The 12,844-nt window shown below is 39.6% G+C and overlaps 1 protein-coding gene and 1 non-coding gene across 2 annotated transcripts in view; one reads left to right on the plus strand and one right to left on the minus strand.

Annotated features, from left to right (window-relative positions):
- Positions 1 to 12,844, minus strand: part of Prkci (protein kinase C iota) — a 69,407-nt gene that overhangs the window by 3,775 nt on the left and 52,788 nt on the right. The window contains exons 12-17 of the mRNA XM_008830114.3: positions 10,780 to 10,915; positions 8,021 to 8,108; positions 5,720 to 5,845; positions 4,307 to 4,386; positions 2,398 to 2,487; positions 1,935 to 2,050 (exon numbers count right to left, since the gene is read on the minus strand). Coding sequence (XP_008828336.1) covers positions 1,935 to 2,050; positions 2,398 to 2,487; positions 4,307 to 4,386; positions 5,720 to 5,845; positions 8,021 to 8,108; positions 10,780 to 10,915 — 636 coding nt within the window. The remainder of the gene's footprint in view (positions 1 to 1,934; positions 2,051 to 2,397; positions 2,488 to 4,306; positions 4,387 to 5,719; positions 5,846 to 8,020; positions 8,109 to 10,779; positions 10,916 to 12,844) is intronic.
- Positions 11,323 to 11,425, plus strand: LOC115069822. Its single transcript, XR_003849052.1, has one exon. It is a non-coding gene; the product is annotated as a U6 spliceosomal RNA (small nuclear RNA).

Here is a 12,844-nt window from a genome sequence, read left to right on the forward strand (position 1 = left end):
GTTCTTACTTTTTTTTTTTTTTTCTAGTTTCCTGTCTAGAACTTGTAATGTTAATTACTCTTGCTTTGACTTCTCCTTCACAACTCCTATTCATGATTCAAGGACTTTCTTTTCCCCTTAGTGTTAAGAGTTATGCAATTTGGGAATCTTTTAGATAAACCCACTCAGTGAGTACTCCAATTGCCTCACCCTGTATCCCTGTTCAGCAAGGAAGAAGCCAGAGTGGTCTGTGTCTTGATTCCCTATTGGCAATTTGGGTAACCTCTTCAGAGGATGGTGTGGTAAGAATAGGAGGTAGGAGCCGTGTGTAGTGGCACATGCCTGTAGTCCCAGGACTTGGGAGGCAGAGGCAGAGGCAGAGGCAGGCAGATCTCTGTGAGTTCAAGGCCAGCCTAGTCTACATAGTGAGTTTCAGGACAGCTGGGGCTACAAAGAGACCCTGTCTCAAAAAGACCGAAAGAAAAAAAAAACGAGGAAATAAAAGTATAGGAGGTAGGAATTGGCTAGGCAGTTAGGGTGAAAAGACCCCAAAGAAAAGGAGCCAGTTTCTTGACCGAAGTCAAAATGTCCTTGGGCCTCTTGGCAACATGCTCTGTGTCAAAGGCCAAAAATATCAAAAGTATTTTGGAGCTTGTGTCTAATCCTTAAAAGATTTTAGGGTTACCTCTCCAGATGGGGGAATGTTAAGAGTAGCCAAAAGCCTCATAAAAATAAAAAAATGAAAGAAGAAAAGAAAAAGAAAAAAATGATGGGGGGATATGGGAGGTGTTGGAAGGGAGGGAGTGGGCATGGATTTGATCAAAACACCTTATATGCATGTATGAAATTCTCAATAAAGGTTTTGTAAAAGAAAAAAAAAACACTCATGTATGAAATTCTCAAAAATTTTTTTAAAAATTACATTAAAGCTGGGTGTGGTGGTGCATGCCTGTAGTCCCAGCACTGGGAGGCAGAGACAGGCAGATGTCTGAGTTCAAGGCCAGCCTGGTCTACATAGTGAGGTCCAGGCCAGCTGGGGCTACAGGGAAACTTGTTTCAAAAAGACCAAAAAAAAAAACAAACAAAAAAATAAAAAAAGGCTAAGAGTTTAAGCTGGGAAAAATCAAAGGTGGTGAAGCAATGAGAAGTGACAAATGAAACAGCAGGAAACAGGGGTGGGGGGGTCTAAACACTACCCACAGAGCAAGCCCCTTCCAGGGCAAGAGGAAGGCTGAGAAATCAAGAATGACCAGACCTGAGATGCAAAGTGGCCTGTGGACAGCCGGGAAGGGGGCAGGCTCACACCAGAGAGGTCTCAGTCCTGCCATTAGGTCAAAGCAAGATTAATCCATTGAGTGGCAGCAACTAGGGAAGGACTGGAGGCATCAATGAGACCATTAGGATGACTGAGTGAAGAACATGACAGGACTGGGCCAGAAGGAGAGTGAACACTAGCAGTGAGGGCCCCTTCAATTGCAGAGATTGTGAAGGCAACCTCGTTAATCTGCACTATACTTTTAAAAGTTGCAACTCAAGCATTTCTGATCACTGCTACACAGAAAACTCCGTGTAAGTTTTAAAGGGGATACGCAGAAAGGTGTGCATCATGAAAACGGGGCAGTGCAGCCCAGTGGACCAGCACAGGCCTGTCAGTCAGATCTGGGTGAGTCCTGACTACACCCGACAGCTGCACAAGTCTGTTTTCTGTCTCTGAGCCTTGGTTCCTCATCTGTAGAGCGAAGATAACCATCCCTACTTTGCAAGACTGTTGTGAAAACTGGGATGACGCAGGCAAAGGCAAGTAGAAAATACCACTGCTAGAGTGAATAACAGCACGATGGGTTCAAGTATCTAGCAATGGGAATAGGTTTACCTAAGTTACAGGATAATTTAATAAACAAATGGAGATTTCAAAAGAAGTGTAAAAAGATTCCAGTGAGTAGAAATTTACTTACTCATCATCAGGAGTGAGCTGGACTGGTTCATTAGTAAACTGGGAATCGAAGTTATCCAAACCAAATTCTCCAGAAATATTTGGTTTAAAGGGAGGCACCACCTGCTTTTGCTCCATCTAAAAAGGCACATCAATGACAGCTCAGGTCTGCACACGGAAACACTGCCCTCTCTATCTTCCTCTGCTCTCTGATGCCTTCCCAAGCATGGTGTTATACATATTCAACACTCATGTTCACCTTTCATTAATTTGAACACTGATACGGGCCCCAGTAATATTACAACCTGTCCTATTATATTAACATTCTGTTTTGTTTCTAAAGTGTCTTTAAAAAGTAATTTAGAGTACTTTTAAATTACTTAAGCTATAATATACTACTTTTCTGATACTTAGTTTTAGTAACACAATAAAACTTTGCCCTAGGAAACAAAACCTAAGCTAGAAAACAACCCAAATTTACATACCATATCCCAGTCAACATTTCGGAAGAATGGGTGTCCTTGAATGTCAGCAAATCCTGTTTGAGGGTGACAACCCAATCGCTCCTTTGGATCCTATGGTGAAGGAAATGTTCCAAGAACTAGATGAGTGTCATTCCTATTACGTGATACTTTGATTTATGAAGATGGAATATCCAGCTATTTCCAGAAATATCAGACCAGATCCAAGAGTGATCTAAAGCTCACAACAGGTAAGAGTTCCTCTTGGCTCTTCCTCAATTTGTCATGTCAGCAAGTGGAGAATGCTAAACCTGGTGGTGCTGACCTAGAGTCCCAGCACTTGGGAGGTAGAGGAGGAGGATCAGAAGTTCTGGGCCATCGTCCACTATATAGAGTTCAAGGTCAAGCCTGGACTACCCGAGACCTTTTGTTTTGTGAGACAGGGTCTCCCAGTAGCCCTGGCTGTCCTGAAACTCCTTATGTAGATCAGGCTGGCGTGGATCTCAGAGATCCGCCTCCCTCTGCCCCCAAGTATCCCAAGTATTGGGATTAAATGTGTGCACTACCACATGCAACTCATTTTTTTGGTTTTTTTGTTTGTTTGTCTTTTTGAGACAGGGTCTCCCTGTAGCTCCAGCTGTCCTGGAACTCACTATGTAGACCAGGCTGGCCTCGAACTCAAAGAGATTGCCTGCCTCTGCCTCCCAAGTGCTGGTATTAAAGGCGTGTACCACCACACCCGGCGATTTTGTTTTCTAACTTTTAAATTTTATTGATTTTTAAAATTTTACCTTTTAGTGAATTTTTGCAATTTTCATTCAATATAATTTGATAGTATTTAGATCCCTTCCCTGATCTGCAATTCGAACCTGGGTCCTCTGGAAGAGCAGCCATTGCTTTAAAGCTGAGCTATCTTTCCAGCCTCCCTCTCCCTTTTTTGTTTTAAAAGTGAGAACTACCTCCACTTTTGCTTTAAACTTGAGGAGAAATAAGAACAGCCCTCAGTTTTTTCTCTGGCATGGGCTAGAATTTCAGCCATGATACAGAAACTTCCAAACTTTACCACAAGCTTATGTTTAACTAAGTGTCACAGTCCTGGGCTCAACAACAGGGACAAACCATAATCCAAGACAGTGACACAGCTCTTACCTAGTCATTGGACTAAGGAGGAATCTGGAACTCATGAAACTGGGGCTTTTATTCTTACTGTGAATTAGAATGTCTTCTTTCTGGTAAAGGCATTTTATTTTACACATTAAACACCTCTCAACTTTGTTTTTCATTATGCAAAAGATGAGCTTTCAACTTTAAATCTTTCCTAATATAAAATAGCCACCTAAACTTGGCTCCAATTTCTGATTTCGTTAAAATTCACTATTATCTACCTAAGAGATTTATAAATAGACACTAACCTGTCTGCCTGTCACTTATTTGAAATATTTATGACTCTGAAATTCATAATCTTAGATCCTAAACTCAGAGCCTACAAACTATAAGAAGCCACTCAATGATGCTCACATTAAGGTTAACACTTCCCTATCTTCTATCTAAATAAGGGTTTTTTATGACAATGGGTAGAAAACCACTACTGACCAAGAGCTAGTACATGGTGATGAATGGGTTCTAAGACTGACAGAGAGAAAATGAAAAATCAAGCTGAAAATGCATAGCTAGCCCTAGAGACTCAATCTTTCCACCCTGAGAATGTGATATGTATGTATCAATCACATGAAAAGCATCAAATGCATAATCTAGCTGGGTAAGGATAACTTGCCTTAGGATTTGATGCTGTCTCTTTGGTTACAAAACAAATTCCAGTTCTAACTGAAAAGATACATCCTCTGTTTTGAAAGATTACACTGCCCGAGCCTCTACTTACCAGTCTGACAGATGCAGAGACAAACCACAAAAGATTTTTATACACAATTTATACCTTGTTGAGAAAACTCTTCAGTACACTTGCTGCTTTTACAGATAGAGAGCGTGGTATACGAATTTGCTTTTCCAAAATAACTAGAAAAATAAAAATTAGTATTATTTTTGCGTTTCACGTGTCTTTACTCTTTAAATCTTTATTATGAAATACTTAAGGCATTTCAGTAGACAATCCATCACAGACACAACTGAAGCACTTAATGTACTCTCCTAATGCCTTAGCTCGCCCTCCTTCTCAGAGCTTGCCTTGGACCTGAACACGCCTTTATCATTTGTATGCATCTTTTATTCTTTGACTATCTGTAACACCTGCTGGCTGGGCGGAGTGGCGCATGCCTTTAACCCTAGCACTCGGCAGGCAGAGGCAGAGGCAGGCGGATCTCTGTGAGTTCAAGGCCAGCCTGGTCTACATAGTGAGTTCCAGGACAGCTGGGACTACAGGGAGACCCTGTCTCAAAAAGACCCCCCCGAAAAAAAACCCCACCTGCTGCATAGGTTGTCACAAGCTTTAAATGAGCTAATATCTGTAAAACGCTTGAATATCTGGTATAGAATGCTATTGGAAAATGTGGGATCATTCTCCAAATCTATTGTGTCAGTTTTCATTCACACTAACAGTTTGCGAGAGCGCCCGCTGCTCCATGTCTTCACCAGTACTGGCCAAATACACAGGTATGAAGTTGTGGCTCATTAACATTTTAATGTATACCCCCCTAATCATTGCTGAGACCGAATGTCTCCATATACCCGACGGCCACTTAGGTTCCCTATTATAGGAAGCACTCATATTCTGTGATGGCTTTAATTATTAAACACTGAATTTCATGGCCATCTTCACAGCGTGTGTTAGAGGTCCCTGTGCTTGGCCTCTTGTTTCTGTTCCCAGCATTCCCTGCTGTGAGTATTTCTGAGTCCTCACGCCCCACCTGATCTGATATTCTTAGTACTCTACTTTTCAGTTCTTTAACGTGCTCAGTCTCAGGCTCCTGTGTAAAGACTGTTCTCTCCAGCCAGGATTCCCTCCTTTGGTATCTATGATGGATCAATTAGCCCTGTGTTATGAGTTTGAGGGGGGTGAGTATCTGCAAAAAGAACTGGAGATGATAGAAATAGGAAGGGTATATTTAAAAAGTCAAAATCTCAGCCGGGTGTAGTGATGCATGCCTTTAATCCCAGAACTTGGGATTCAGAGTTCGAAGCTAGCTTGGTCTACATAGCGAGTTCCAGGCCAGCTGGGGCTACAGGGAGACCCTGTCTCATAGCCGGGCATCTCAAAAAGACTAAAATAAACTAATTAATTAATCAAAATCTCATAATTAGGAGTAATGGATTTCCAAGTTACCATCCCCCTTTCTACTCAAAATAATGAGGTACCCTAATTTCTGCAATGTTTACCAAAACTGCAAATTACCTTGAAAGAGATAATCCTCTGTGTTTTGATCGGGATTGTCAGAGCTGCCGACAATATCAAATGGAGACCTTCCTGCCATCATCTCGAACATCAGCACTCCAAGAGCCCACCAGTCAACACTAAAACCTTCAGAAAGAAATTTTAAACCATGAACCACGCATGCATGAAAGCCAGAAACCAGAGATTTATTATCATGAATGAAAATTTAAGCACAATGAAAACATAAGTTGCAATTAGATTTAACTATTATGGTGGCACTGAACTAGAGATGCTTGGTTTATTAACAGACAGCCACTTAATCTGCTTTGTTGTTTGTTTTTGTTTGGGTTTTTTTTTTTGGGCTTTTTTGAGATAGGGTTTCCTTGTAGCCCCAACTGGCCTGGAACTCACTATGTAGACCAGGCTGGCCTTGAACTCAGAGATCTGCCTGCCCGTACCTCCCAAGTGCTGGGATTAAAGACACATGCCCCATGCTGGGCCATAGACAGCCACTTAAAAGAATATAAAAGTATGAACAATGAAACTTTTTTTCTCAAATAAAGTTGTTATTTCAGACTTGCCCAATACCTAATATTTTGTTTTGAAGATGTAATTAAATTATATTTGGAAATAAATTCTTTTGGACTAAAATTTAATCTTTTTTTTTTTTTAGTCTTTTTGAGACAGGGTCTCCTTGTAACCCCAGCTGTCCTGGAACTCCCTATGTAGACCAGGCTGGCCTTGAACTCACAAAGATCCACCTGCCTCTGCCTCCCAAGAGCTGGGATTAAAGGCGTGTACCACCACGCCCGGCTCTAAAATTTAATCTTTTGATAAGTGATAAAGATTTTAGGACCTTTTCATTGTTTTTTTTTTGAGACAGGTTCTCATTATATACCTCTAGCTAGGCTTGAACTTGTGAGCCTTTTGCCTATCTCCAGAGCCCAAGGATTATGGGCCTACACCACCACTACTCAGGATCAATGGTTAAGAGCACTTGCTGCTCTAGTAGAGTTCCCAGCACCCACAATAGGCAGCTCACGACTGTCTATAACACCAGCTCCAGGAGACCTGGCGTCCTCTTCTGGCTTCCATGGGCACCTGCACACACCTAGCATGCATACACACATGCACATGCACACGCACGCGCGCGCGCACACACACACACACACACACATACATCTTTAAAAAAAAAAAAGATTGCATTTACACCGTGAGCAGCTTTCAGAAGTACAGCGTTTTCCTTTACACCTGCTAATACCAAATGGTCAGAACCATTTTAAGACAAAATAAATGTAGACTCTTGCCTGGTGAGCAGCCAGTCTTTTGACCATCTTTTAGACTCCTGGGGAAAATAACCTAGGAAATCTGAACAATCTTCTAGAGGTTCAAGATGTGGGTTTGAATATCAATCTACTTTGTCACTTTCTAGCTGTTACAACTTTGGGCATGTTATTTAAACTTTTCTGTTTATCAGTTTCCTCATTTGTAAAATAAAAATCAGTAATGCTTAGCATGTTTTTTTTAAAAAATATTTTATTATTTTTTTGTGTGTATGCGTGTACTGCCTGCATGTAGGTAAGTGCACCCATGTCATGCAATGCCTGTGGAGGTCAGAAGAGGCTGGTGGATCCCTGGAACTGGAGTTACAGACAGTTGTTAGGTGCCATGTGGGTGCTGGGATTTGAACCCAGGTCTTCTGCAAGAACATTCTGTGTTCTTAACTGCTGAGCCATCTATCCAGCCCCATGCTTAGGTTTATTTATTTATTTATTTTTAAGTTTTGTTTTTTTTTTAAAATAAAGATTTATGTGCACGTGTGTGTCTGAGTGTACATATGTGTACCAAGTGAATGCACTACACATGGAGGCCAGAAGAGGGCATCAGATCCCTTGGAACTGCAGTTACAGACAGTTGTAAGCTATCCAACATGGGTGCTGGGAACTGCTCTTAACTGCTGAGCCTTTGCTCTAGCCTCACAGGAGGGTTTTAAAAGTGTTTTACACAATTTGGCTATAACAACAATGCTCGCCACTCTTCAGTGTTGGCCACCAATAAGTTATTATTTAAATGTGTATGCATCCCACACATTGCTGTACTTACTGGCTCTGCTTTTAGATTTTGGTTTTTATAAATTATTATTTAAGTGTGTATGCATCCCACAAATTGCTGCACTTACTGGCTCTGCTTTTAGATGTAGGTTAGGACCAAGAAAAATTTATAAGAGCAATATTAAAATGCTATAGTGTATTATAATGCAGTTGGTACCACATTAAACCATCAATTTCACTATAGCTAAAATACCACCTATTTATTTATTACCATAATCTTCTCCTCTTAAAATTTCAGGAGCAATGTAATTAGGAGTACCACAGAAAGTGCTGGTTGTATCTCCAGGCCGTAATCCTTCCTTTCATGGGGGGAAAAAGGAGGAAAAAAAAAGGAAGAAAAAATAAGATTTAAGATTCTGTTGTAAAGTCATCTGTTTCATCTACCACATGAATTCAGCATGTGTATGCAATACATTAAACTTAACTTATCACAAGAGCACTTGCCTTTACTATTAAAATGGCAAACTGCTACTAAGTAGCTTAAAGAAAACTTGGCCACACTAGATAGTTAGTCTGTTTAATTAAGATAAAATTGCCTTTAAAATGGTATATTTGTTAAAATTTAATACAAAGATGTAAAGTAATTGAGTATGAATTAAATTCCTCACCCTAACATGACTATTGATATTGTAACATTTTGCTTACGGTCATTTCTTCCTATGCAATAAGTTTTGTGCTTGGGTATTCTAATGGTTGTGGGATGGTGAAAAATTAAGGAAAAATGCACAAACAAGCTAAGAAAAAATGAGTAATAATGAATGGAGTAATCATTAAGAACTGTAACAAATACAAACTTCTATGCATCTAAAAATAAAAAAGCGAAAAATGGATACACTGGGAAAATTCCATGATCTTCAATCATGGTATGAGATTCTACTATACAGACACCACAAAACAGATCTGATACAGCAATAACTAAGCAAAAGAAGAATTTAGACAAAAACTAGAGCTAACACAAAAAATAAGCACAGCAGCACAGGTGCAATGCCAATAACTGGGAGGCTGAAGCAGGAGGACTCCAAGTTCAGGGTCAGTCTCAGCTGCACAGTAAGTCCCAGACCATCCTGAGCTGCAGAGCAAGACCCTGTCTCAAAAGAACAGATATGAACAACAACAAAATCCCACCAAAACAAACATACGAAAACAACCCAACAATGTCCTCTACCTACATACAGTGTGAATGTCTATATATGTTTGTGGAAAGGAGGAGGACAGGAAATTATAAAAGAAAGGCTCCTTACAGTGATGGAGAGATGGTAGAGGGTAAAAAGTTTGCTGAACAAGTAGAGGACCAGTATTTGGATCTTCAGCACTGTTTGTATGAAGTGTAGGCATGGCTGGCTTGTAATCCCAGCACACAGGAGACAGAACTCCAGAACAAACTAAAATGGCTGGCTACACTTAGACAAATTAGCGAGCTTTGGGTTCAAAGGAGAGATCCTGTCTTGATATGTAAGTTGGAGAGCAATCAAGGAAGACATCCCATGTCAAACCTTGAGCCTCCACATGTATATGCAAACACACGCACACATAAGTTAACAGTCTATATTGACTGGAAATACAGACTATTTCCTAATTTCAAAATCAGTCATGTTGCAAGCAAAAATCCTACTGTTCTAATTTACAGACTCTATAACAAAGTTAGCATTCTTCTTATTTTTATTTGGTTTTATTTTCACAAGACTCAGAAGAATCCATTATTATTGTGACTTTTTAAAAATTTTGAGATGAAAAACATGCTAGAAAAAAATGGCAGAGATGAAAAAGGACTCCAAATGTAAGTGAAGTGTACACAGGTGTCCACTGACTACACTTCCTACTACTTAACACCTGAAACTTCACATAACAGAATAAATTAAGCAGCACCATGCGAAAAATGGCGGATCTCCAGAAACTGGAGTTATAAACGGTTATTAGCTGCCATTGGAGGTGCTGGGATTCGAACCTGGGTCTGCAAGAGCAAGCCAGTGCTCTTAGCCGCTGAACTATCTCTCCAGCCCCAGCTTTGACTTTTATACATGATTTGCCCTGTGAAGATTTTATTTTCTAATAGAGGCTGAACAGATAACAACATGAAATCTTCAATACCATAGGCCGCTTTATGCAATGGGATCTGGTGGTACTTCCTCCCTCCTGGTGGATGGGGATCAGCTTACACAGGGACACACTAGGAGGATGTTTGCATTTGCAGCTACTTTAGTAAGTGGAATAGTCTACAGATATTGTGGGAAAAGATCAGACCTTCAAATGAAACACCATGACCAGAAGATTTACACACCAAGAAACAGACATTCTGAGGGATTTATCATACTTTGTCAGATATTTGGAATTTAAATTAAAAAAAAAAAAAAGCAAAAAACAAAAACGAAACTCCCAAGAAAAATTTGTACCTATGTTCAGGGTCTACTAAATGGCAAAAAACTGGAAGATGATAGGCAAAAACTGTGCTGAAGTAATGAGGTTATAGATGATTCTTATTTCCAAATTTTCTTGAATAGTGTCAAAATATTCAAAACAGAAAAAAATTACAAACAATAAAAAGAAAATAAACCTTATTTTAACATAGATATCACAGAAAATTTGGAATTATGCAAACATTTAGTGGGGAAAAGCACATTTGTTAGGCTGGAGAGATGACTTAGTAGTTAAGAGCACTGGCTGTTCTTACAGAGGACCTGGGTTCAATTCCTAGAACCTGCATGGCAGCCAACAACTGTAACTCCAGTTCCAAGGGATCCAGTGCCGCCTTCTGATCTCCGCGGGCATTGCAAAACACAGGTACATTTACATACATTCAGGCAATACACTCGTACACATAAAATAAATAAAAATAATAAATAAAACATACTTTTTAAAAGTACATTTGCCTTTATGCTATACTTTCGAAACACCTCAGACCAGGCAGTACTCATTTTACCCTAAACATAAAGTCATTTTACTGACAAGTTTCCAAGCAGGAGATTCTCTCACCTTACACATGCCATAGTCCGTGAGTTTAATGTGTCCTTCAGAGTCCAGCAGGACGTTGTCCAACTTCAAATCTCTGTAAATGATTCCTCGCTCATGAAGATAATTTAATGCTAGACTGATTTCTGCAGAGTAAAACCTGAAATGAAATTTTAAAAAATGAGTCACTGAGCACACTTTTATTTTTTTGACAGGGTCTCCCTGCAGCCCCAGATGTCCTGGGACTTCCTACGTAACCAGACATGCCCTGATCTCAGAGAGCTTGCCCCTGCCCCTGCCCCTGCCCCTGCCCCTGCCTCTGCCCCAGCCCCAACCCAGCTCCCCGGACGGGGATTAAAAGTATGCAGCACCACGCCCAGCCTTGGGCTCAAATTTTTAAATGGTGATAACTTTCCAGAGGAAGGTAGATAAATTCTATTCCCACTTACAACTGAAATATGAAATCCCTTCAGATTTCTTTCTCCCATTATTTTGAGGAAATAATAAAAAAATTGGAGTCAAAGTAACTCTCCCCAAATATATTCATCTAAAATACCATCATAGTCCGCACTTTGGCAGCACATTTACTAAAACTGGAACGATACAGAGAAGATTAGCATGGCCGCTGTGCAAGGATGACAAGCAAATTCGTGAAGCATTCCATAATTTGAATGAAAGAACTGGAAGCTTAGACGAACCAGCTTTTCATGCCCCAAAAGGAAACCACAAAGTCACATAAAGTTTACAAAAAGAAGCAGACCTAAATGTGAAGGCTTGAGTCTCACACAAGAATCAGAAACTACAAAAAAAATTCACATCTCAAAATCACAGAGAAAAAATAACATGAAAAACCAAAATAACATAACCCTACCAAATATCAATAGTTCTCTAGAGGAGTACAATGAGAACCCCCTAGAGATAATGCAGGACAAGGAACTCAAAAGAACAATTAAAAGCGTGATAAAAGAATTCAGTGAATTTAAAAAACAAAAAAGAAATCAAAGAACTGAAGGAACATAGGGATAAACTTCTGAATGAATTCAGAAAGAGCTAGAAATATTGAAGACTACTCAGGCTGAAATGAAGAAGGAAGTGAAACACTCAGTAAGCCAATTAAAAATGACAGGAGAAAGCCTCACCAATAGGATGAACGAAATGGAAAACAGAGTATTTAAAACTGGATGATAAACTGGACAAACTAGACCACTCAAGCAAAGTTTATGAAAAATTTAAGAAAGCACAAGAATGGAATATGCAGGAATTGTGTGACACCATAAAAAGACCAAACTTATGAATCATAGGCATACAGGAAAGAGAAGAATCCCAAGATAATGACATGGACCAGATCTTCAACAGGATCATGGAAGAAAATATCCCAAAATTAAAGAAAGACATGCCCGTACAAATACAAGAAGCATATAGAACACCAAACAGACAGCACCAGAAAAGAAACTCTCCATGGCACATCATAGTAAAATCACTAAATGTACAGAACAAAGAGACAATATTGAAAGCTGCAAAAGAGAAACAAGAAGTCACACACAAAGGAAAACATCAGGATCACAGCTGACTTTTCAGTGCAAACTATGAAAGCCAGAAGAACCTGGACCAAAGTATTCCCAGTTTTAAATGCCCACAGATACCAACTCAGACTACTATACCCAGCCAAAATGTATATTATAGTCGAAGGGGAAAGAAAAGTCTTCCATGATATAAATGGGCTGAAGGAATTCATGTCCACAAAACCAGACCTTCAGAGAGTTCTGGAAGCAATACAAAGACTTGAAGAAAGGAATAACTATACCCAAGGGGTTGTGGAAAGAAATTCAATCAAGGAATAACTGTGGAAAAGTACAGCTATATCAAGAATGTAAACAAAAATAAAAATGACAGGATTCAATACATATCTTTCATTCATAACTTTAAATACTATTAACGGACTGAACTCCCCAGTCAAAAGACACAGACTAGATGAATGGATTAAGAAACAAAACCTACCTTTTTATGTCTGCAAGAAACTCATCTCACTTTCAAGGACAGACACTATCTTAAAGTGAAAGGATGGGAAAAAATATACCAAGGTTGCCTA

The sequence above is a fragment of the Nannospalax galili genome, unplaced genomic scaffold (assembly GCF_000622305.1).
Source record: "Nannospalax galili isolate Female #2095 unplaced genomic scaffold, S.galili_v1.0 scaffold33, whole genome shotgun sequence".
Taxonomy (NCBI): Eukaryota; Metazoa; Chordata; class Mammalia; order Rodentia; family Spalacidae; genus Nannospalax; species Nannospalax galili.